The sequence below is a fragment of the Eretmochelys imbricata genome, chromosome 6 (assembly GCF_965152235.1).
Source record: "Eretmochelys imbricata isolate rEreImb1 chromosome 6, rEreImb1.hap1, whole genome shotgun sequence".
In the NCBI taxonomy this organism is placed as follows: domain Eukaryota; kingdom Metazoa; phylum Chordata; order Testudines; family Cheloniidae; genus Eretmochelys; species Eretmochelys imbricata.
Window position 1 is genome coordinate 88,558,778 of NC_135577.1, and position 25,954 is coordinate 88,584,731.

The 25,954-nt window shown below is 41.5% G+C and overlaps 1 protein-coding gene across 1 annotated transcript in view; it reads left to right on the forward strand.

The window, feature by feature from the left end:
- TTC6 (tetratricopeptide repeat domain 6) overlaps positions 1-25,954 on the forward strand; it is a 129,076-nt gene that overhangs the window by 96,608 nt on the left and 6,514 nt on the right. Inside the window, exons 20-25 of the mRNA XM_077819995.1 lie at positions 4,814-4,948; positions 7,294-7,443; positions 13,655-13,795; positions 14,476-14,589; positions 16,708-16,827; positions 21,139-21,212. Coding sequence (XP_077676121.1) covers positions 4,814-4,948; positions 7,294-7,443; positions 13,655-13,795; positions 14,476-14,589; positions 16,708-16,827; positions 21,139-21,212 — 734 coding nt within the window. The remainder of the gene's footprint in view (positions 1-4,813; positions 4,949-7,293; positions 7,444-13,654; positions 13,796-14,475; positions 14,590-16,707; positions 16,828-21,138; positions 21,213-25,954) is intronic.

The window sequence follows — 25,954 nt, forward strand, 5'->3', positions numbered from 1 at the left end:
ACAATCACAGATTTGTGTATGTCCTGTTATCATACTCAGCCTTCCTGTCTGGAGTGCTGTGCAATGAGTGCTGCACTTCAGGATGGTTATACTGCATGGTGATGGGGGTTGAGTGCAGTGGGTAAGGGTCGTAGTTTTCAGAGCTGGGTGGCGAAGCTACAGATGTTGGAGGCAGCTGGTGGTGGTAAGAACCCGGATGTTGGGGAAAGTGGGTTGGAGGTGACATGGGGGTACAAGGGAAAGAGTTTTGGGACAAGGGCTACAGGGGGAGGTGGGCACGGTAGTGCTCCGTCTGCATGGCTGCGAGGGCCTGAATAGAGTCTGCTTGGCGCTCCATTATGCTTATCAGCCGATCCATGCTTTGCTGCTTGAGCACCGTGCTTTTGTGCCGGCACTCCTCATTCTGCTGGTGGACCACTGTCACGCCACTCCTGCACTTTTTGATTTTCATTTCTTGAATGCTGCATTACTTCATGCAACATGTCTTCCTTGCTTCTACGTGGCCTCTTTCTGATTCTTTGGAGTCTTTTAGCCAGTGATAACACGGACGGCTGAGAACTCAAGGTTGCATCTGTAATGGCAAAATGCAACGCTTAACAGAGGCAGCATTGTTCACACCAGACAGAGCAATGATTCCCCCATACTTAAGGGCAAGCACAGTCTACACAATAGCATAATTTGCCCGTCCCAAAGCGAGCGCACATAACCCACGGGCGCCCCAAAATGGTGAGTAAACATAGGGTCAAGCGTGACTGATTGTTTCATGGCTGTACTGTCCTTTGGGTTTCTGTGCCTTGGGGAGAGCCAAGAGCTGCAGGGGGCCCCTATACTGAACACTGTCCCCACATTTTCCACAGGAGTTCGTCCTGGAAGATATCTCGCTGCTGAGGGTGACCTGGGAAGCAAGGGAGGGTCTTCTACTGCAATGCGGCTTCCGCTCTGGCCCATATGCAGCTTGCCTGTGTGCAGCAATGGTCCCCCTGCCCCTCATGGCACAGTGGGGCAGACAAGTTAGCCTTACTGGAACAAGGACCACAGTGGCTCTCCCAAGAAACCTGCACAAGCGCATTGCCCAAGTTCTGGATGAGACCTTTGAAGAGATCACTGAGGCCGATTACCGTGATGTGAGAGAGCACCTCAATGCCCTATTCCGCATTTAGGCATGCATGCAGCCCGAACTCTCCTCGCCCCAAGATCCCGCACCGAATAACTTCCTTCCCAAAATAAAAGCCGCTTACTGGGAACCTCCTCTGGTGTTTGTCCTTCACCAAGCACCGGCCGCCGCGACTGGCTACCTTCCTCCTAGCTTGAGAACAGCTCCTGGCTGCATGCATCTAGGGATTCCGGAATGTCTTCCTCTGCTTCAGCACCCTCGCTCCCACTTTGGTCCTCCTCCTCCTGCCTTGTTGAACTGGGCTCTGAAGTGTCCATGGTGGTACTCGGAGTGGAGGTGGGGTCGCTCCCAAGTATCGCGTCCAGCTTTTTGTAGAAACGGCAGGTCACAGGGGCAGCACCGCAGTGGCTGTTTGCCTCAAGGGCTTTGAGGTAGGCATTCCGCAGCTCCTTCACTTTAACCCTGCACTGCAGTGCGTCCCTGTCATGGCCCCTTTCCATCACGTCCCTTGATATCGTCCCGAAGGTATCGTAATTCCTACGGCTGGAGCGCAGCTGGGACTAGACAGCTTCCTCCCCCCAAACATTGATGAGGTCCAGCACCTCACCATTGCTCCATACTGGGAATCGCCTGGCGTGTGGAGGCATGGTCACCTGGAAAGCTTTGCTGAGAGCACTCCACGCCTGGCTGAGCAAACAGGAAGGGGATTTTCAAAATTCCCAGAGAATTTAAAGGGTGGGTCTGGGGGTTGGTCACCTGAGAGCAGGGCAGTAGAGTTCAAAGTGATGACCAGAGTGGCTATAACAGGCATTGTGGGGTACTTCTGAAGGCCGATTAGAGCGCACTAACAGACCAGGGCGTCCAAACTGGCACCACGGCGCTCCAGCAGGGGCACACAAAACATTATTCCACTCGCAGAGCGCTGTAGCCATGGAGTCAGAGCACTCTATGTGCCTTGCCAGTGTGGATGGGTAGTTAGCTAGTGCGCCCGGGGCTCCTTTAATGCGCTGTAACTCGCAAGTGTAGCCAAGCTCTTAGTTTCTCAGACCTGAAGAAGAGCTCTGTATAAGCTTGAAAGCTTGTCTCTCTCACCAACAGAAGTTGCTCCAGTAAAAGATATTACCTCACCCACCTTGTGTTACCTAAAGGCTTACCATCCCCTGATGGTCTGGTTCCTCAGTCTGGTTCCTCCAAACAACTCCTTCACTCTCTTGAGAAAGTCTTCCTTTTAAAACTGCTATATCCCTTTTTGTTCCTCTGAGTACCTAGGTTCTGTCCTTGCCTTCTGAACCAAACCAGTCTGTATGCTGAACAGGAGATAGAGTCAGTCTTCCAAACCAGTGGCTCTGTCATTGTCCCTTAGTAACTCTCAAGTGTTTTCTGAGGAGTGGCTTATCTCGTACCATTCTTTAACTTCCTATTTGTTTCACCTTGTAGCCCCCCATTAAATTAAACCAATATTTTCAGACAGTAAACATTCCAATAACTAAGTCAACATACAGTATTCATAAATTATTACAGAATACCTCCACGTCCATCACACATGTTATGTGAGTAGCTTTATTCAGTGAGATTACTCACTTGAGTGAAATTACCTCTGAGTATTTGCAGGATTAGCCCTTAACCATTGTATTATAAGTGAGATGTTTCATGGCTATAAATTGAATATTATACATAGTTTATCACTGTTCGCACAGAAAACCCGAAAGCAAGTATTTAAAATGTGACCTGAAAAGTGGGACACATTGGGGTTTTTGCCTCTGCCTGATATATAAGGAAGGCCTAAAAGATTTGGCTTTTGTTTGTTGGCATGTTTTGCTTGTTTGCTTTAGAAATTCAGGTGATGTCTCACTGGAAGAGTCTCTACTGCCTGGAGCATTAGTCAGGTTATGACATCGAAGATTAATAGATTCCAAGGTCAGAAGGGACCATTGTGATCATCTACTCTGACCTCTGTATAACACCGGCCATAGAACTCCCTCAAAGTAATGTCTGTTGAACTGGTGTGTGTGTGTGTGTGTGTGTGTGTGTGTGTGTAAGTGTAATATATACATAAAAATCCAATCTTGATTTTAAAACTTGCCAGTGATGGAAAATCCACCATGACCTTCAGTAAATTGTTCCAATGGTTAATTATCCTCACTGTTAAAATATTACTTCTTATTTCTGCTGTGAATTTGGCTAGCATCAACTTCCAGCCATTGGACCTTAGAATCATAGAATATCAGGGTTGGAAGGGACATCAGGAGTCATCTAGTCCAGCCCCCTGCTCAAAGCAGGACCAATCCCCAATTAAATCATCCCAGCCAGGGCTTTGTCAAGCCTGACCTTAAAAACTTCCAAGGAAGGAGATTCCACCACCTCCCTAAGTAACGCATTCCAGTGTTTCACCACCCTCCTGTGAAAAAGTTTTTCCTAATATCCAACCTAAATATCTCCCCCACTGTAACTTGAGACCATTACTCCTTGTCCTGTCATCTTCTACCACTGAGAATAGTCTAGAACCATCCTCTTTGGAACCACCTCTCAGGTAGTTGAAAGCAGCTATCAAATCCCCCCTCATTCTTCTCTTCTGCGGACTAAACAATCCCAGCTCCCTCAGCCTCTCCTCATAAGTCATGTGTTCCAGACCCCTAATCATTTTTGTTGCCCTTCGCTGGACTCTCTCCAATTTTTCCACATCCTTCTTGTAGTGTGGGGCCCAAAACTGGACACAGTACTCCAGATGAGGCCTCACCAATGTCGAACAGAGGGGAACGATCACGTTCCTCGATCTCCTGGCTATGCCCCTACTTATACATCCCAAAATGCCATTGGCCTTCTTGGCAACAAGGGCACACTGTTGACTCATATCCAGCTTCTTGTTATACCTTTGTCTGCTTGATTGAAAGCTCATTATCAAATATTTCTTCCCCATGTAGGTCCTAATAGACTGTGATTGAGTCATCCCTTTGCCTTCTCTTTATTAAGCTAAATATATGGAGCTCCTTGAGTCTATCAGTTTAAAGCATGTTTTATAATCCTTTAATCATTCTTGTGGTTCTTCTCTGAACCCTGTCAATGTCCTTCTTGAATTGTGGACACCAGAACTGGACACAGTATTCCAGCAGCAGTTGCACCAATGCCAAATACAAAGGTAAAATAACCTTTTTACTCCTACTTGAGATTGCTGTTTATGCATCCAAGAACTCATTAGCCCTTTTGGCTACAGGAATCACACTGAGAACTCATGTTCATCTGATCATGCACCATGATTTCCAAATCTTTTTCAGAGTTGCTGCTTCCCAAGATAGAGTCCTCCAAAAGTGTCAAGAGGCTGAAAGTTGCTAAGCAACTGCAACAGGAAGAGATTATTAGTCAGACTGCTTAAAGTTCTACTTTTTATTTTTGTTAACACTTATTTAAACCAATGACTAATGAACATTTTGAAAAAAAGTTGTACTTAATCATGCCCACACCTTCAATTAGAGCAATTCAGAACTTTCAGCAAAACCAAGGAAGACCAGACTTCACATTTCTTAAATTTATAAGGCTAAAAAATCAAAAGTACTTTTCAGGCCTTCTTTACGTATAATAAAGAAGCAAAAAGGGCACAGGCCCAATTAAAAAAAATTCTGTGTATGTCACCTTTAAAACTCAGACTTTTTTTTTACTAACCGTGTTTTACAAATATTAGAATAATATCCTTTGTTATTACAGGATGCTGTGGAAAGTTTTCAACAAGCATTAAAGATACTGACTTCTTCAGCAAAAATCTTGCCTCATACATTTGAGGCTGCAGAAATTTATTATTTCATGGGCCTGTGCTATATGGAGCAAGTCAGTTTATTACCGGTATGTATTTATTAATTAGAACATATTAGCCTTGTGGCTTTAAGAGCTGGAAACAAGATTGACTAAAAAAATTAAATATTTTAAGGGTTACTTTCCACTTCTTTTTACATATTTTTACTCTTTAGTTTTTATCAGACCGTCTTGCAAATGTGTAAACAATTTTTTCCATACCAGTATTACCATATTTAATTAGTTATGCATACTTTTTGCTGTGTTTCTAATGGAGGTGAAATCAACATGAATATCTTATTTGTACATTAATGTCTTCACTGTTGTTTTAAGCAATGTATGCCACGCTAGGGATAGCATTTTAGTTAACGGATTGTTGTACTTTTACAAAAGTTAAAAAAAAATCCCTCAGCCAACCAATCCTATGCTAGTTCAGTTTTTGGCATTTATTTTACACATGATATCAATTTTTTTTTAACTAGGTATTTTTTGTTAGGTAATTTAATACATTTTTCTAGGTGCATTTTAATATTAAAGGACTTTTTTGTTCTTTCTATGTTTTTAACTACAGTTACAGGCTTGTTCATTAACAGTCTGATCCGAAGTCTATTGCAATCAATGGGACTCCTTTAGTGGGCTTTGAATCAGGCCTTATATGAGTAGGATCCATTTTGTATATGAATAATGCCAACTTTAAAAAGCTTATAAACCCGAGCCTTCCCCTCATTTTGAAGTGTTACAAAATTGACATTAGAAAATCTTTTTAAGAGTGCCTTTTTGCTTATCGTTGCATCCCTTTTCACCATTCTTTCCTATATTCTATTTGTAGAGCCTAGTCCTGCAAACATTTATGCACATGTATAATGTCTTTGACCTCAGTAGGATTAGTTATCATCATATATTTGTATTTCAGTAGCACCTAGCGGTCCTAAGCGTGATCGGAGTACATTGTTAGGCACTGTTCCAAAACACAATAAGAGATTGTCACTACTCTGAAAAGCTTACAGTCTTATGTAAACATGAGAGACAAGCATGGGTGAAAGGGAATATTATTATCATGCTCATTTTACATATGGGGAACTAAAGAACTGAAAAATTAAAGCCTTGATTCAGGAAAGCACTTGTTAAGTTCATTCCTATTCAGCAAAACACTTCAGCATATGCATAAGTCCCATTGACATCAGTGGGACCTAAGCAAGTGCTTAAATGTTTTGCTGAGTAGAGATGGGCCTATGCATGTGTTTACAGTAAAGTTCATGCCTACCTGCTTTGTTGCATCCGGGCCTAAATTTACTTGCCAAGGTCACTTAGAAAGACTATGGAAGAGCCAGGAATGTATGCAGAGCTCCTGAGTCCCAGTTTGGTGCCCAATCCACTAGGCCAACCTTCCTTTCATATGAGTAAAGTTAAACAAATGTATAAGTGTTTACAGGACTGGATATTAGAGTGGTATATCCTTAGGTAGGAACCCTATTTTTGAATAGAGCCTTGCATGCTTCAAGCATTATTTCAACAATAACAATATAAACATTAATAATTTCTTTAGTCACAGAAGACCAGTGAATAATATCTACAGTATATTCAAAGTAATTTTATATGACTAAAATTTGAAATGTCACCTGGAATAGGAACTTCCCTCATAGTAACTGTTCTATTTTGAATAGAGAAGCGTGTAATATTTGAGCTGAATGGTCCTTGTCTTCTGTTTTGTGGTTTACCTCCAAAATGGATCTGTTAGCCCAGGTTATCTCTAAATCTTCAGATCATAGCAACTTTAAATTCCCTGGCTGACTTGATGTTTAGTTGTGAGGACAAGAGCTTGTCTCTGTATTACAGTGTTGGGAAACTCACCAAACATAGTAGTATCACAACATTATTTTTATAACCCTGTTAGCCTCCTTTTCCAAGACAGTTATAAATGATAGTCAAGAGTGGCTGAAATACCTGATGTGGCATACCCTGACCACTAGGAATGGGTTACTTTCCCTTTAGAATATGTGGCTGCCACCACATTAGCAGATCCCCGAAAAATCTGTGTTTTTGTATGAATAAAAAAAATCTGCAGAAGGACCTTAAAGAAATCACATTTTAGGTGTTCTCTAATGTAGCAAATAATTTTAGTATGTTAATCATTGATGGTCACAGGACCAAATTCTGCCCATGGTTATACTAATGTAATCCCACTGAAAAAAATGGACTAAGATAAGTATTAAATGAGGGCAGAATTTCACTTATTGTGTTTGTCTCATATGTTGTATTAAAATTTTAAAAAAGTAGGAGTAAAATAGTGAAAACACAAGAAAAAATACTACTGGGTTTTAAAAGTTGATATTCTGCCTATGATTGCAATTGTGCAAGTAGATTACATTAATTCAAACCATTATGTCATCTTTTAGGCCCTTGAAGCTTTTAGCCTTGCTGTCAAGATATACGCAAATTATTCTGATGCTTTTTATCAGAGAGGGCTGTGCAGAATGCAACTCAAACAAGCTAACTGCATCCAAGATTTCAATCGAGCACTTGCCATTAATCCAAAACATTTTCAGGTAATACTGAATTTATAATTCTGATGGTTTTCTTTTGGGTAGATTTTGAGAGCAGTTTTAAAGAATTCTGAAGTCAGGGCCAGTTAGGCAGGCAGAACTGCAGGGTCTCAATGCATGAATGAGATGGTGGTGTAGGAAGGAGGGGTTTAGATTATTAGAAACTGGGGTACCCTTTGGGAAAGGGGAGCCTATGCAGGAAGACTGGGCTCCACTTAAACCAAAATGGAACCAGATTGCTGGCACATAAAATTAAAAAGGTCTTAGAGTGGTTTTTATACTAAGAACTGGGGGAAAGTCAACAGGTCTGGAGGAGCACGTGGTTCCAACAGAGACATTCCTTAGGGCAGTGGTTCTCAAAGCCAGTCTGCTGCTTGTTCAGGGAAAGCCCCTGGCAGGCCGGGCCAGTTTGTTTACCTGCCACGTCCGCAGGTTTGGACAATTGCAGCTCCCACTGGCCATGGTTGCTGCTCCAGGCCAATGGGGGCTGCGGGAAGTGGCGTGGGCCGAGGGATGTGCAGGCCGCCCTTCCTGCAGCCCCCACTGGCCTGGAGCAGCGAACTGTGGCCAGTGGGAGCTGCAATCGGCCGAACCTGCGGACAAGGCAGGTAAACAAACCGGCCTGGCCTGCCAGAGGCTTTCCCTGAACAAGTGGCGGACCGGCCTTGAAGACCACCGCCTTTGGGGAGGATCTATTTATGGCGATTCTCTTTATCCTAGTAAGGAGGAGAGGATAAAATATGGGTAGTGTGATGGGGCAAGGCCAGATGGCTATAGAAAAGTAGTGGGAGAGAGATATATTAGCTCCAGGCTAAACAAATCCCTGGTACCAGGTTAAGTGAAATGGAAGCTGCTCCAGGTCAATTAAGACACCTGGGGCCAATTAAGAACTTTCCAGAAGGCAGGGAGAAGGCTAGGTTGATTGGGACACCTGAAGCCAATCAGGGGCTGGCTGAAACTAGTTAAAAGCTTCACAGCCAGTCAGGTAGGTGTGCATGTCAGGAGCTGTGGAAGGAAGTTGTGCTATTGGATGGAGAGGCTGAGTAGTACACACCATATCAGGCACAAGGAAGGAGGCCCTGAGGTAAGGGTGAAGTGGCGCTTGAGGAAGTAAGGGCTGCTGTGGGGGAAGTAGCCCAGGGAATTGTACATGTCATGTTTCTAAAAGGTCAGCTACCATAGCTGATACTATTAGGGTCCCTGGGCTGGAGCCTGGAGTAGAGGGTGGGCCTGGGCTCCCCCCCCTTGCCCCCTGATTAATCACTGAGACTGGGAGACAACAGAGACTGTGCAAGGAAGGATAACTTCTCCTCACCTCCGTCGCTGGCTTATGATGAAAATGGCTCAGTAGAATGTGACCCTTGTCTCTAGAGAAAGAAGGGTTATGTGGAGGGTCACAGTGAGCCTCTGAGGCTAGCGAAATCCGCCAGGAAACACGGTACCCACAGAGGCAAGGACAGAGCTTTGTCACAGTAGGATCTGATGAAAAATAATAAAATGAAAGAGTCCAATTCAATTACATCACATAATGGCAGACAGCTAAAAAGTCACAATTTTTTAAAGTGCTTATATACAAATACTAGAATCTAAATACTAAGATAGGTGAACTTGAGTGCCTAATATTAAATGAGGATATTGATATAATAGGCATCACAAAAACTTGGTGGAATGAGGATAATCAAGGGGACACAGTAATACGAGGGTACAAAATATATTGGAAGGACAGAATAGGTTGTATGGCTGAGGGAATGGCACTATATGTGAAAGAAAGTGTAGAGTAAAATTAAGTAAAAATCTTAAATGAACCAAACTGTACCATAGAATCTCTATGGATAGTAATTCCATGCTTGAATAATAAGAATATAGCAGTAGGAATATACTACCGACCACCTGACCAGGATGGTGATAGTGATTGTGAAATGCTCAGGAAGCTTAGAGAAGCTATAAAAAATTAACTCAATAATAATGGGTGATTCAGCTATCCTCATATTGACTGGGTACATGTCACCTCAGGACGGGATGCAGAGATAAACTTTCTTGACACCTTAAATGACTGCTTCTTGGAGCAGCTAGTCCTGGAACCCACAAGAGGAGAGGCAATTCTTGATTTCGGTGACACCTTTAAGACTAACAGATTTATTTGGGCATAAGCTTTCATGGGTAAAAAACCCACTTCTTCAGATGCATGGAGTGAAAATTACAGATGCCGGCATTATTATACATGAAGAGAAGTGAGTTACCTTACAAGTGGAGAACCAGTGTTGACACGGCCAATTCAATCAGGGTGGATGTAGTCCACTCTCAATAATTGATGAGGAGGTATCAATACCAAGAGAGAGAAAGTTGCTTTTGTAGTGAGCCAGCCACTCTCAGTCTCTATTCAAGCTCAAATTAATGGTGTTAAATTTGCAAATAAATTTTAGCTCTGCAGTTTCTCTTTGAAGTCTGTTTTTCAAGTTTTTTTGTTGAAGTATGGCTACTTTTAAATCTGTTATAGAATGTCCAGGGAGATTGAAGTGATCTCCTACTGGCTTTTGTATGTTACCATTCCTGATGTCTGATTTGTGTCCATTTATTCTTTTATGTAGAAACTGTCCAGTTTGGCCAATGTACAGAGGGGCATTGCTGGCACATGATGGCATATATCACATTTGTAGATGTGCAGGTGATTGAGTCCCTGATGTTGTGGCTCATGTGGTTGGGTCCTCTGCAAATTTAACACCATTAATTTGGGCTTGAATAGGGACTGGGAGTGGCTGGCACACCACAAAAGCAACTTTCCCTCTCTTGGTATTGACACCTCCTCATCAATTATTGGGAGTGGACTACATCCACCCTGATTGAATTGCCCTGTCAACACTGGTTCTCCACTTGTTAGGTAACTCCCTTCTCTTCATGTATAATAATGCTGGCATCTGTAATTTTCACTCCATGCATCTGAAGAAAGTGGGTTTTTTACGCACGAAAGCTTATGCCCAAATAAATCTGTTAGTCTTTAAGGTGCCACCAGACTCTTTGTTGTTTTTGTGGATACAGACTAACACGGCTACCCCCTAATTCTTGATTTAGTCCTCAGTGGAGCACAGGATCTGGTCCAAGAAGTGAATATAGCTGAACTGCTTGGTAATAGTGACCATAACGTAATAAAATTTAACATCCCGGGGGATCATCAAAGCAGTCCACCACGGTAGCATTTAATTTCAGAAAGGGGAACTACACAAAAATGAGGAAGTTAGTTAAACAGAAATTAAAAGGTACAGTGCCAAAAGTGACATCCATACAAGCTGCATGGAAATGTTTTTAAGACACCATAATAAAGATTCAATTTAAATCTATACCCCAAATTAAAAAACATAGTAAGAGGACCAAAAAAGTGTCACCATGGATAAACAACAAAGTAAAAGAAGCAGAGACAAACAGGCATCCTTTAAAAAGTGGAAGTTAAATCCTATTGAGCAAAATAGAAAGAAGCATAAACTCTGGTAAGTAAAGTGTAAAAATATAATTAGGAAGGCCAAAAAAGAATTTGAAGACTGGCTCTTTTCAGCTTGGAAAAGAGATGACTAAGGGGGGATATGATAGGGGTCTATTAAATCGTGACTGGTGTGGAGAAAGTAAGGAGAAAAGTGTTATTTACTCCTTCTTATAACACAAGAACTAGGGGTCACCAGATGAAATTCATAGGCAGCAGGTTTAAAACAAACAAAATGAAGTATTTCTTCTCACAACACACAGTCAACTTGTGGAACTCTTTGCCAGAGGATGTTGTGAAGACCAACACTATAACAGGGTTCAAGAAAAAGAAAAAGAACTAGATAAATTCATGGAGGATACATCCATCAATGGCTATTAGCCAAGATGAGAAGGGATACAAAACCATGTCTGAAGTGTCCCTAGCCTCTGTTTGCCAGAAGCTGGGAATGGGTGACAGGGAATGGATCACTTGAGGATTACTGTCTGTCCATTCCCTCTGAAGTACCTGGCATTGGCCACTGTCGGAAGACAGGCTACTGGGCTAGGTGGACCATTGATCTCAGACAGTATGGCCATTCTTCTATTCTTATGAAGTTCTTCATATAGTGGTATATGTGAAAGACACGGTATCGATCTCTTTTATGTATTTTCCTGACAGTTATGTCCTCTATGTGTTAATCACTCTTACTTATTTTTCTGCTGTGCTTCTAATGGAGAAATAATTAAGATTTGAGGATTATGTTTACTTTTCTGTCTATACACCAGCAGCATAATTTCCATAAGAATATGTAGTGCTCTCAGTATGTTTTAGTTAACTGTTTGAAGCAAAGTAGCAGAGGGAGTTCACACATTATGTTTTGTTGTGTTGCACAAAACAGTTATTGTTTTGTTGCAATAGGGTGATGGATATTAAAAAATCTGGAGCACATTTTCCATCAAGTTATAACTGTGATGTTCCCAATGGAGGTGCAAGAACATGAGTAACAAACTCAGGGCAAACTGTTAAAAAACCAGGACACAAACCGCAAATTGTAATTCTAAACTTAGATTTCACCAACCAACTGCACCAAGTGCAAACTCCTCAGGCATATTAATAGCCTTAAACGAAGTCACAGACTTCCTTGGGTCCTCTGGTCTCTCCTGTCACTCAGCTGAGCATATCTCTGTCATACATGGCTCTTAAAACCAAGAATCACAGCAATGTTGAGGTAACTCCTAGTGCCACAGAACCAGTCACTTACCCCAGATCATTTGTGCCTTAGATCTCGCACAAAGGACAAAGCTTGTAGCCAATCCTTTAATAAATTATATGTAGAGTTATTAAATAGGAAAAGGTAACTAGAGTGTTGTTTACAAGATTAAAGCAAGCGAATATAGACACACAAATGAATTACAGTAAGGTAATAGAGGCTCTTCTAATCAGCAAGCTCTTTTTGTCATTTAGGGTTAATTCATGCTAAGCAACTGATGATCTCTTGCTTATACCTAGAAAACTCATTGTCTCTCAGAGTCCCAGCAACATAGAGATCCTTAGTTCCTTTTGCTTGTGGTTTTGATCGCTGTCCTGCCATATGCTCTCAGCTGCAAAACTCAGCTGATGGGAGGAGTTCACTTGCATGACTCATCTTCACGGGGAGGAGAACAGAACAACAATAAGTCTTTAGTACTTTTGTTGACAGTTCCTCAGTCCAGATATAGGGAGTGTCCAGTTGTAAGAGCCAACCATAGCCTGTCTGGTGTCGATCGGACTCCTCTTTTGGGAGGGGCATAATGATTTCTGTAGAAGAGCAGCTCTTCACACTAATTAATGTCCCTCTCCTGTATGTCCCTGTATGTAATTAATTCCCTCTTCCCCAATACCTGTTCCAGCCTACAGGTCTTCATTTTAGCTTTCTCCTCCCAATTCTTTTTGCTACCCAGAGACATCTCAGTTCCCATACCTCACCTCCAAGGGACTACAGAATTTTTCTTGTTGAATCACCATTCCAGTCCTTGAAGCCCATCTCAATAGGCATCAGGAAGTGGCAGGAATAGCGGTGAAAGTGGAGCTGACCCATCAACTGTATGGTGATTCATACAGTCACAGAGGCTCCCACTACACTCACTCAAATAGTACATTACAATATGGAATACAGATATTACAAGGAAGATCAATGCATGCAGCAATTCATAAGCATTCGACAGATCCAAACACTAAGCACTTTCTTATATTTATCATATTAATATTAACGCACAAGTGAGCCAGAGAGGTTCCAGCTATTTATCTGTCAGTGTTCATTTGAGACATGGGGACCTTGGCATGAGCTGGTGTCTGATCTGCCAGAGTCACAATAGCAATTTCTAAATGGTAATTTTTGTTATTAAACAGCTTAGTAGTTTCCCTTTAAGGGATGACTTGGATATCATGAGTATTGTTTTGTTAAAGTTTGTTTTATCTGTGTCGTTTTTGTTTTTGTTTTTTCTTTTTGCTTTCCAAAGATCATTTTCCTGCATTTGATTTTTGTTATATCTAATGGAATATAAGTTATTTCTTGTTTCAATATTCATGTTGTTTTCCATTATTATAACCAAGGTACCCAGTGTTCATTTAATTTGCTTGGTTTTATGACCGCGAGACTTAGAAGTTTTAAGTTCTTTATGAAAAAAGTCATTTATTACCTTTACTCAGTGGTTGTCCAAAGTATTATCAAAGTTTTTTTAGTACTTGTACTGCAGCATGTTTCTGTCTTCATCTATAAAGGCATATTTAAGTCGAGCTGCTTACTATGGTAGCAAGGGAAGATACTCCAAGGCAATTATGAATTGTAACGAGGCTATCAAAATTCATCCTGACAGTGTGAGAGCCTATCTCTACAGAGGAACTTTGAAATATCACAATAAGGTAGAGACGTATTTTATCTTTTGGATGAAGTACATGAAATATTTTTGTTAGTCACCTGTAGAAAGAGATAAAAGCGGGGGACCAATGCTACCCAGGCTTGTGGGGAATTCCACCGATATAGCATACTTCTAGTTTCCCCAGTGCCTTGGAAGCCACTTTGTGGGGGGCTCTGTGGTTCTGGAGAGGGTGCAGTGGGGTGGGTTGGCTAAGCTAGCTAGATTTATCTCTATTTTACCTCTCCAGGACCCATGGAGGAAGCTCCCATAAGTGAATTTGGCCACAGGAGCAACTGCAGCTCCGTAATAAACTACCATCCATGTTAGGAGATGATACAAAGTGATCATGAAAGGGTCAAAGAGAGGGTAAAGAATAATATAGCTAGATAACATTAATGATTGACTGACTAATAAAACCATGACAATGACAAAAATATAAAATAATAAGCCTCAATTATGCAGTCCTGGTCCAGTCAAAATCCTGTAGAAATCCTACCTAAGGGAAGACTACAATAACTGGCCCATATTGTCAAACTGATATGAGAGAATGCCTTCCAGTACTGATGAAGAGACAAGAAATGTAAAACTGTATGGTCAAATTTTACACTGTTGTGTTCTTTAGGACAGAACATATGATGCTGTGAATTATACAGTGGTTTTATACGCAATGTTTTTTATGTGCAGACATACAAAAATGCCATTGAAGACCTAACCAAAACTATTGACTTGGACAAAATCTGCATTTTGGCATATTGCAACAGAGCAATCTGTTATCACCAAATAAAGGACTTTAGAAAGGTATTATATCCTTTTATTCAAGAGCACTTGATTATGCAATTATTCAGAAATGCTAATAAACTGTTTCTGAACATTAGTAGCATGCTTTCCTTTTTGCATCAACAACCTTTACAACTGCATTGCTGTCAGTTGAAGATCTAAGTACCTGTTTTGTGGGTATAATCAGGTACTTGGATGTATACATGACAATACATTTATACAGTGAAGGCCAGGTTGAAAATCTGGCCTTTATATCACTAACATTTGCAGTGATTATTTCAGGATGTAGTGTTGTTCAGACATATGCATTTCTGCTGCAATATGTGTATCTCATACACATGCACGCCCACCCACCCACCAAAATCTTGCAGGGGAGTTCAGAAAGGGGAAGGAAAGAAGGGGAGCATAGAAGCAGAACAGGGCAAGATTAAGGCAGTAATGGGTACGGTAAAAATTTGAGCCCATCTCTATCTTGTGGGGGTTGATCTGGTCCCCTGTGGCCTTGTCCATACCCATCTGCTCAAAGGAGCAGGATTGGGACAGAAGCTCCACAAAGCCCACGTCATTTGGGAAAAAGACACATGGGATCGCCACAGAGGTGGGGTTGGGACTTCATCACCATAGAGGTGGGACTTGGGTGTCAACAGCCCCACAGAGCCTTTTGCTTGATTACTTCCTCCCTGCAGATCTTTTTGCTCCAGAGGGAACTGTTACCCCATATAGCTTCTAAAGGTGCAAAAATCCTTAGTACCCGAGCTCCCTGCAATACTTATTTTGCCTCTTAAGGCTTCCCCAACACCTGTTCCAGCCTACAGGTCTTCATTCTAGCCTTCTCCTCCCAATTCTTTTTGCTACCCAGCGACACCTCAGTTCCCATCCCTCACCTCCAAGGGACTACAGAATTTTTCTTGTTGAATCACCATTCCAGTCCTTGAAGCCCATCCCAATAGGCGTCAGGAAGTGGCAGGAATAGTGGTGAGAGTGGAGCTGACCCATCAACTCATGTAGACTCTCAGGAGTTAGGGATGGAAAAGACCTTTTAGATTAATCCAATGTTTGCTTAGTCTAGTTTTAAATATCGCTAGCAGTAGGACTTCCCCTGGGAGACTATTGTGTCTGTGCCACTGTAGCATTTCTAGTGTAGATAAATCCTAAAGTACTAAAGGCCTACTTCTCATTTACACTATGGCCTCTTTACACCAATCTGGCAGTGTAGAGAGGTCTTAGTGCAACCCACACACCTTCTGGGTGTGGTGTTCTGTCCCATCTTGTGGCACCCAGACCACTTAGAGATTAATGAGTCTGCTACAGCCTTAGCTAAGAGCCATGTGGCTTTTAGCTCATGTAGTAGAGGCTCATGCATTTAGCTCCCGAGGTCCCAGGTTCATTCCTGCCCTCCAACAAGCGGGGTCTGCCTAATACTATCAGGAAACCTTTCAAGATATGAAGGCCTAAACTGTTCTAATTATCCCACATTAGTTATCACTTGACTTAAGGCATATACTTTATTTTCCATTTTAGGGTTGGTGAGATACTGTCCAACTTTGATAAGTTTGTGAATTGATACCTGCATTTCCATTCCACTTATTCATGCCATTGTGCTCTCTACTGAGATTTAGTTAATAAGACTTTCCAGTATAGTCTTAAATTAGGTTTTGAGACATTTAATTTTCAGAAGTTTCTTAACTTTATATTAAAAATGCTTGATGCATCTAAAGTGAAGTTAAAAAAATTAAAATAAAGTTTAAACACAAATATGGGAAACAGCAAATTAGATACAGAAAGAATAGCAGTTTTATCTCTAAACATAAATCGTTTGTAGCCTCAGTGCAGACTTAGTCTCTTTGCTATTGTGTTCTGCAGACAGGGGTATATATAAGTACAGAAAGGAATAGGCAACACTGTGAGAAGAAAATAACTGCTGTATTGTGTTCCTCTTTATCATTTAGGCCCTAGTCCTGCAAACATTTAAGCATGTGCTTAACTTTTAGCATCTGAGTAGTCACACTGAAATCAGTAGGACTACTCAGGTACTTAAAATAAGACATAAGTGTTTGCAGGATTGGAGCTTTAGATTGTAAACTTAAGTATCATTGTATGCTTCTCAGTAAAATTAAATATTTTTAATTTTTTTTTTAGGCTTTGAAAGACTATGGAATTCTTCTTCTTCTTGAATCGACTAAGGAAATTGTCTTGACAGTGTTAATTAACCGTGCACTACTCTATGTGGAGCTGGAAGACTACTCTAATGCATTAGAGGTATAAGATTCTCTTTATATACAAAATTTCACATTTCATGTTTATTTTATGACACATATCGCTGACTTGAAGAATAATGTGCAAATTTAGGGCAGGTCTACACTATAAAGTTAGGTCGGCTTAACTACATTGCTCAGGGCTGTGAAAAATTTTACGCCCTGTGCAATGTAATTAAGCCAGCCTAAATCCTGGTGCAGACACTTCTAGGTTGACAGAAGAATTCCTTCATCAATCTAGCTGCCATCTCTTGAAGAGGTGGATTTACTGCAGTGATGGAAGAACCCTTTCCGTCACTGTAGTTCAGTGTTACATTAGCGTGGGCATAAATGACAGTTACACTCTTTTTGCTGCACCTTTACACTGCCAGAGTGGTGTAAAATGGCCACAGTGTAAACAACAAACAGAACCAAAATATGCAAGTTGTATATTAAGTTAAAAAGTGAAGGCCTGCCTCCACTGCCTTGCATTGTGAATAGTCATTTTCTGTTTTTACAAGGTGAGTGTAAGCCAATGCCACAGGTGTAAGTGAATGGAGGATTCTGATTTGGTTTTGTTTTACATTCTCTTTGCAGAGGGTGAAATGATCACTCAAGGTTAAAGTTACAGGAGACTCAGGCCTTGAGTTTTTTTTCTTCAGGTTTTCAGAAAAAGGATTGCAGTCTTGTCATTGATCCATAATCCAGACTCCCCTCTTATTCATTGGGCGTTCTGCCTGCAAAACAATAGCAGGACTGAGGCTTAAACATATTAAATAGTCTCATAGATACCGTTTTTCATTCTTAAAGTATAATTTCTCAAAAGCCTTCAATTGTTATGACTTAGAAGGAATACTTTTCTCAGTATTATTTGTGTTTTTATTTTGGATGGGTAACTTTAGGCTTTGAATTTTTTGTTCATGTGACAGGAATGATTTCAGCATAGGCATGCTACAAAATTGGGTAGTTTATTTGTTTCAAAGATAGATATTCTATGTAGATGCAAGAATGAAGATGGATACCTTTGTGATGACCCAGAAATGTCCCACTAGAAATGCACAGGAAAAAGTCCTTCACACTTTGTAGACCTTGCATAGAAATAGCTGAAACAGAACAATTACTGTATAGGTCTCTGTCTTATGCTACTAAATGTAATTCAGCAAAGAGGCTCAACGGAGAGACTCAGATGGTATATATTTTGATGTGTAGGGGCTCCTAAAAGGAGAATAGGGACTCATAGTAATGCAGTAGAAGCAACATGATCAGGAAAAAGTGTTAATTCCTGAATGTATTTTAGAGAAGAGTGATTTACAAAATGAGAGTTGAACATTAGAGACTCAAAATCCTAATGCATCCCGTGTACCTAAATATTTTCACAAGATTATGTTTTTCCTACATGTAATTTAGAGAATCTGGTGTACAAATCAGTTTTGTTAGTGTGCTGCTGGGGGGAGCTTTCAGAGAACCCACATGTACTATGCCTGTTGTGTCAGGAGGTAGTCTTTTAGGGGTCAATCCTGGAAAATGTTTTCTGCCATGATCTAGCAAGAGAGACGAGGTGGAAGAGGTAATATCTTTTGTTGGAGCAACTTCTGTTGGTGAAAGTGAAAGAGAAGCTTTCGAGCTACACAAATCTTTTCTTCAGGTCTGGGAAAGGTACTCAGAATGTCATAACTACACACATTGTGAACAGATTGTTTATCATAAGTAGTTAAAACTTATAAGAGACCAATCAAGGTGAAGTGGCCCATTAAAACCTCTGCAGTTATAGGACAAAAAAGGGGGAGGGGAAGTTAGTAGGTTACAGATTATTGTAATAAACTATAAATCCAGTGTCTGTATTAAGACCGGTTTCAGAGTAACAGCCGTGTTAGTCTGTATTCGCAAAAAGAAAAGGAGTACTTGTGGCACCTTAGAGACTAACCAATTTATTTGAGCATAAGCTTTCGTGAGCTACAGCTCACTTCATCGGATGCATACTGTGGAAACTGCAGAAGACATTATATACACAGAGAGGTATTGTTTCATGGTCTCTGTGTATATAATGTCTTCTGCAGTTTCCACAGTATGCATCCGATGAAGTGAGCTGTAGCTCATGAAAGCTTATGCTCAAATAAATTGGTTAGTCTCTAAGGTGCCACAAGTACTCCTTTTCTTTTTGTATTAAGACCATGATTTTTAGTGTTTAGCAAAGTTATGAATTTAAGCTCCCAGGCCTATCTTTTGAAGGTATTGTGCAGGTTTCCTTTGAGGATGAGGACTTCTAGATCAGATATGGAGTGATGTATAAGCAAGGTAGGGGAGTGGTTTGAAGGCCAGAAGAGGGAGGTTCAGGAAAGATTTATTTTAGGATGTGGTCTCCATAGAGTATGGGTTGTAATTGCTTAATGATACCCTACATGGGTTCTGGTGTGGGCTTGTACGTGACAACTAGGGGTGTGTGGTTGGAGGTTTTTGTTTGTTTTTTTTGTTTTGTTTTGTTTTTTCCCTGTATTGAGGCAGGTTCTCTTGGGGTATTTGAGTGGCCTGTTCCGTGATGCAATCTACTTCTCTGGTGGAGTGTCCTTGTTCGGTGAAGGAAGTTTTAAATGTATTAAGGTGTGTATCCCAGACTCTTTTCTTGGAGCACAATCTGTGGTATGTCAGTGCCTGGCTGTAGATAACAGGTCTTTCAGTGTGTTTCGAGTGGTTACTGGATCTGTGAAGGTAAGTGTGGTGGTCCAGCAATGCAGTTAAGCACTTGCGCAAAATTAGCAATGTGAGCAGTGCCATTGACTTCATTAGAACTATTTGTGTGCTTACAGCTAAACACGTTTAAGTGCTTGGGTAGTTTGGGCCAGAATGTCCAGCCCTGTTTAGAGTGGGCCTTTATTTTACAATATTTTAGTTACACAAGTAAAATAAAATTGTCACTACAAAAGAGAGGTTTGTACTAACATAGTAGCACATTTCTGTACATATGTGTATATCTCATTACAATGTCGGAACAATGTGATGATAGTCTCTTGAATACGAAATCTCTATAGATAGTGAGATATTTATTTTTTCCATTTGAAGAGCTAGAAAATACCCTCTAAACCAGGGGTGGCCAACCTGTGGCTCCGGAGCCACATGTGGCTCTTCAGAAGTTAATACGCGGCTTCTTGTATCGGCACCGACTCTGGGGCTGGACCTACAGGTGCCAACTTTCCAATGGCCCAGGTGGTGCTCCCTGCTTAACCTCTGGCTCTGCCACAGGCCCTGCCCCCACTCCACCCCTTCCTGCCCCCTCCCCTGAGCCTGTAGTGCCCTCGCTCCTCCCCCTCCCCTCCAGAGGCCCCTGCATGCCACGAAACAGCTGATCAGGAGGTGTGGGGAGGGAGGGGGAGCAGCTGATCGGCGGGGCTGCCAGTGGCAAGGAAGCGCTGGGAGCAGGGCGGGGAGGAACTGATGGGGGGGTGGGGAGGGGATGCTGACATATTACTGTGGCTCTTTGGCAACGTACATTGGTAAATTCTGGCTCCTTCTCAGGCTGGCTGCCCCAGTCTAAACTATTTTTCCATTGAGTGCATCAGTACAAGTGCTGTTTCAAAGCCAAACTGTTCCTGTAATTATATGTTGATGGGAGGTGCTGTAGACTGTATAAAGGTTACTTTCCCTTGCAAGGACTTAATCTACTTCCTTATTATAACGTTAAAAGGTGTTTTCTCCATATCAGAAACATCCAAACAGTGTTTTCCTTTTAAATCTTATATATCAAAAGCACACAGAGAAAGTATTCCAAATTTTAGTTAAAAGAAGAGTTAGAAATCCCTAAACTAGTGATTTATAATGGAAATATTGACACATCTTTAATTGGAATATTACGAACAGGAAACTCTAACCAAAGAATCACTCAGTTCAATCCTATCATTTATTTTTAAACTACTTGAGTTTACTTGTTTATAAATACTGTAGCAGAAGCGAATGAAAAAATGTTTTTATTATTAAAATGTTTTTATTACTGAATTTTTTAACGAGACTGTGTATCAGAAAATAATATACCCTTAATATGTATGTTTAATTGCAATTATATAGGTGTTTCTATAAAAAATACTGGAAGTAATATTGCATCCAGCTCTGTAGGAAATACCTGGATGTCAAATATATTGTCTGACTAGAAAAACTATGTTCCCCCAAGAACCTGAGCATTAATTATGGAATGGAAAACAGTGCATTAACTCTCCAATTCTACTGAAAACATACTGTGTTCTTGTTTAGGTTTCATCCCCTTGTTGATATAAATTTGATTTGCTAAGGCCATGTTATTGAAGCAAAACAATACAGACATATATAATTGAGTATCCTTTTTTTTCAGGACTTTAAAGAGGCTTCATTGTGTAATCCAAGTAATAGTGAGATCTATCAAGCTATTGGAATCTGCTACCACAGGTATGATATGTGGTTCGGTATGGCATAGGGTAGGAGAAGAGAAATAGAGGGGGAGCTGGATGATGTTCCAATGTATCTTTTAATAACTGTCCGAGGGAGGACTGGATAGGAGAAGAGGAAGAAGGGAAAGAAAAAAGAGAGATGAGTAGGTATTTGTCAGATTTGCCATTGATGTCCCAGTCTCACATGGGATCATTCATTACCTAGCAATAAGATGTTTATAGCAGCGGGGGGGGGGGGGGAAGGTACGAGAGAAAAAGTAAAGCTAGGAAAACCAAGAGGGATGAAATAGAATGAAAGGTGGTGAGGAGGTAGAACAGAGCCAGTAATGCCTGTAATTATGGCACCATGTTAGTGTCTCCATAATTTTAGTAGTGACACAATTTCCATTTTAAGTCTATGCACCTTCCTTTTTACAAAATCACCTCTGACTTTTTAACTTGAAATTTTTCATGTTTAGTCTCAGCTAGCAGAGATATATTCTGAAAACTTCAAGTAAACCTATTAATCATTTTAAAAGTATATAATTTAGAGGCATTAGAGTATACACTTAAGTTATTCTATTTTATCATAGTGATAATCAGTAAGAATGGGAAGTCTCTACTTTTTAATGTGGAAAGGGTAGGTTATAGTATGATGTTGGTTGAACTATCTATTAATTTACTCTTATCTATTCTAGGGTTTTCTCTAGCACGTATCACTGTATTATATAAGTGCTGCTTAGGCACTCTTTTGGTGGGCATATTTAAGATCTATCATCATGAGTCTTGCCTGGCTATGGCTGATTTGTGTTGCTCTGGTGATATAACTGGCTCCTTGATTCTCCTTGTATCAGGGGAGTTCTGGGAGGGCATAGAGCTGACACAGTGGCACTGTGTTTTCTGGTGTACCCAGGTGCAGTGGGTGTGACTGGGATGTTCCTCTGACTAAGAGATCCTCAGCTTCTAAAAGAGCTTCTCAGGCCCCATTATCAGCTAACGCAAATTAGAAGCTGTTCTAAATTGCATCTTGGTGCTGGTCCTGTAACTCCAGAATCAGGGAGTCCCCCTCCCTTGAGCTTACGTGAGTGCTAAAAGGGCCAACTCAGAGATTAAAACCATAGTGCCAATACAGTTTTTTACTTTTAAAAAATTATTTAGATTTATAACAAAATCCTTGTCCTGAATCCTTGTAGTTGCATTTTAGCCATATCTGTTAGAGTTGTTTCTGTGTAGTAAAGAATTCCGTCTATGCTTCAGGTAGAACATGGACATCTAGTATATCTTTCAGGGTCTCCCTGGTAAAATGACTACACACTTTGGCACAATTTTGACCTCCATACATAAAAGAGCTTTTGACATAAATTAGAGTTCCATGCACAGATTGTTTGCAGACTTGATCCCTTTAAAATACATTAATTTATGTCACCATATGAGTACACATTTTTGTCATTTGCAGATAGGGTAAATGTTTTGTTTTCATCTGTCATTGTTAAAGGGCTAGCTGCACCTCTGTCTCTTTTCTGGTCTCTATCAGTGCACCTCCTCAGATGTCAGGCCTCCTGCCTTTACCTGTCTTGGGGTGGAATTCAGCAGTTCTTCCACTCTTAGTCCAGACCCTGGGCTACAGTATCCTGTTTGTTTACGGTGCTTACCCAGCAGGTCCTATACATTTCAGGCTTATGCAATTCTTCCCTTCTGGAATCTGTGACCAAACAAACTTATTTTTTTTTTGTGCAGTGGCAACAAAGCTTTTAAAGAATTATTTTTTAAAATAACAAACACTCTACACACATGTCTGTCTTATCTAAAGACTTATCATCCCTATTGGTAACCTAGGCAGGCCTATCTTTTTCAGTGGGATCTTTTGAATAGGTTTGGTTCCCCTCCTTCTTCTTCCCTGAATAACTAGTGCCTTTTTCTTGAGAGTGACTCTTTTTATCCTTGCTGTTGTTCTTTTGTTCTTCTTTGTTTGCAGGCCTTTTCCTGTCGTGATCAAAACCAGCTTTGTAGGTTTGCTGGAGACAGAGGCAGAATCATCGAAGCACTAATAGTTTTGTCATTGCCCCTTAACAACTCATGTATGTTTGCCAAGAGGTGGCATCTTGAGCTATTCTTTTCTTTCCTGCATGTTTTTCCAGACAGACTCCCATTGTGTTAAAACAATATAGTCATACAGAAAACCCATGTTCAAAAAAGATGAATTCAAAATGGAACAGGTGCAGAGAAGAGCTACTGGAATGATCAGGGGAATGGAGGACCTATCTTACGAGTGGAGACTGGAAGAGATTTCTTGTTTAGTCTAGCAAAAAAGTCTGAGATGGGATATGATTTATCTCTATAAATACAACGGTAGTGGGGCGAGCGGAGGAAGGAATACCAGGGTGGCAGAATACCAGGGTGGGAGAAGAGCTATTTAAGACAAAAGTCAGTGTTGCCACAAGAAAATGGGTGTAAATTGGCCATGAACAAATTCAGGCTGGGTTGCCAGCAAAAAAGTTTGAAAACCACTGGTCTAGTCTCCTGTATACAATAATACTTTAGTCTAATTTTGGTTGCTGGATTTAGCGTGCAGGTGGTGTCGGTGGCCTGTGTTATACAGGAGGTCAGACTAGATGATATGATGGTCCCTTCTGGCCTTAAACTCTATGACTACAAAACACCCAATAACCAGGCCAACATACAGTATTTATAAATTATCACAGGGCAGCTCCAAACCCATCACATCATCCATACTAATAAGAAACACATAAGACATCAAATGCTGGTTTTGAGCAACAGCTCCAAAAGCTTGCTTTAAAGTTACTAATATTAATAAATTTGAATTGCCTCAAGGGGTGTCTGCACTTTGCTTTTTTGGCCTCAAATTTTCCCTGGTTGCTTACACTGTTTCACCTCTGGATTAGTAACAAGGGGAGGCCTAATGGAGCCAGGGCTCCAGGTGGCTACCAGTGTTTTAAGTGTTGTGTTGTTGTCTAATCCTGCCCAGCGCAGGTCTGTGTGAATGGGGCTTTGAAACGTTAGCTGACACCAGAGCTTTGTCTATCCCAATGCTCCCACTACTGATGGCACCAGTGGAGCTGAAACTCTAGTGGCAACGCTGCAGAATGAATTTTAAGGAAATATTCCATAGAGTGGACAAGAGTTAAGGGTGAGGACAGTATAATCATTGAAACATCTTTTGTAATCATACCATGGAAAGTTTTCCTGTTTGGTTTGTATTTATTTCCCCTTTACTTTTTTTGTTCTTGGAACTTTGGGAATCATGACTTTGAAGTAGGCGGTAGTGGTTTCTGGTCATTTTCTTGTGGTTGCTAAGAGACAACATCCCTTAGGCAGCATATGTGACTCATAGACAACTCGTGCCTCTAGATAATACTGGGGGGACACAATCGAAAGGGGAGGACACGTGACTGCCCCACGTGTCTCTTCTGCCCGGTGACCCCCCGTCCTGTGCGCAGCCTGGGGCTGCCGTGCTCTACCTGCCCCACCAGAGTTTCCTGCAGGGGGCAGGGAAGGGAAGAGCTCTGTCCTTCTCCCACTGCGCCTCCCTCCCCTTCCATCTTCCCCCGGCACATTCAGCCTCTCTCTCTGGCAGCCGGCCCTGGAGAGCAGGATGGAGCCACTTCTCACACAGCTGAAGCTGGCTACTCTGAGTCGCTGACTCTGTGCAGCGCGGCGGCTTCCTGAGCAAGAGTCTGGCTGGGATGGCAGCCCGCCCCACCAAGGCCCAGCTGCCGGGGACAGAGGCTGAGCAAGCTGGTGCCTCCCCACCCCCCAGCATGATTCTGACTCACTTGTCCCCTGTCCCTGGTGGGGAGCAGAGGGGGTGGGGCCACTTCCCCAGCCAGGCTCTTTCTCAGGCAGCTGCCATACTGCACAGAGCAGTGATCTGGAGTTGCCAGCATGAAAAGTGGCAGGTCCCACCCCTTCCACTCTCCGCCCAGGCCCGGTTGCCAGGGTCAGAGGCTGAGTGTACTGGGGGTAGGTGCAGCAGGAGAACGGAGCCCCTCTTCCTCCCCCTTGGCAGGCCAAGCAGAAATCTGGGGGGGCACTTGATCCCACATGTCCCCCCCCCACATGTTGCCTATGGTATGACTGGTGCCAGATTTGGCAAAGCAATAGGCTTGTTATACACATGATTATAAAGTGACTTCGACAAATCATAGAAAAGGAAAAATCTCTAAGGGTCTATACATGCGGCTCTGTGCACTGAGTAAAGGTCCTCGTCTAAGCACAATAAATCAGATGTTTCAATCATAAACGTTACTGTTCTTAACTAAATAGGAAAGCGTGCTTGAAGATTTTATTATTGAATGCTGAAGATCAAATTCTGTGCTTTTGGATGTATATGTTCATAACAAGCATTTTGGTGGATCTCAGCCCAGGACAATTGCACAAAAATGTGTGTCACAGCCAGGAACTGAACCCAGTTCTCAAGTCCCAGTGCCTTAAATGCAATACTATCCTTCCTCTCTTTTTATTATTTGAGAGCTTTGTGCACACCCAGAGCTGTGCAGTCATATAACAAGACACAGCCCTTACCCCAAAGAGTTTACAGTATAGTTTAGAAATAGATCAAATAGTTCAGATATTTTTAATGCACTGGGAAATTGTATTTGTTGAGGTGGGGCAGACGTTATAGCTGAAAGTCTTTGCATAAAGTGTATTTGAAGGAGAAAAGGTAGTCTGAGGAACAAAATAAGTGGGAGTCTTAATGGGCATTGGATCAGGACTAAAAAGAGGGAGTCAGTTCCAAATTTT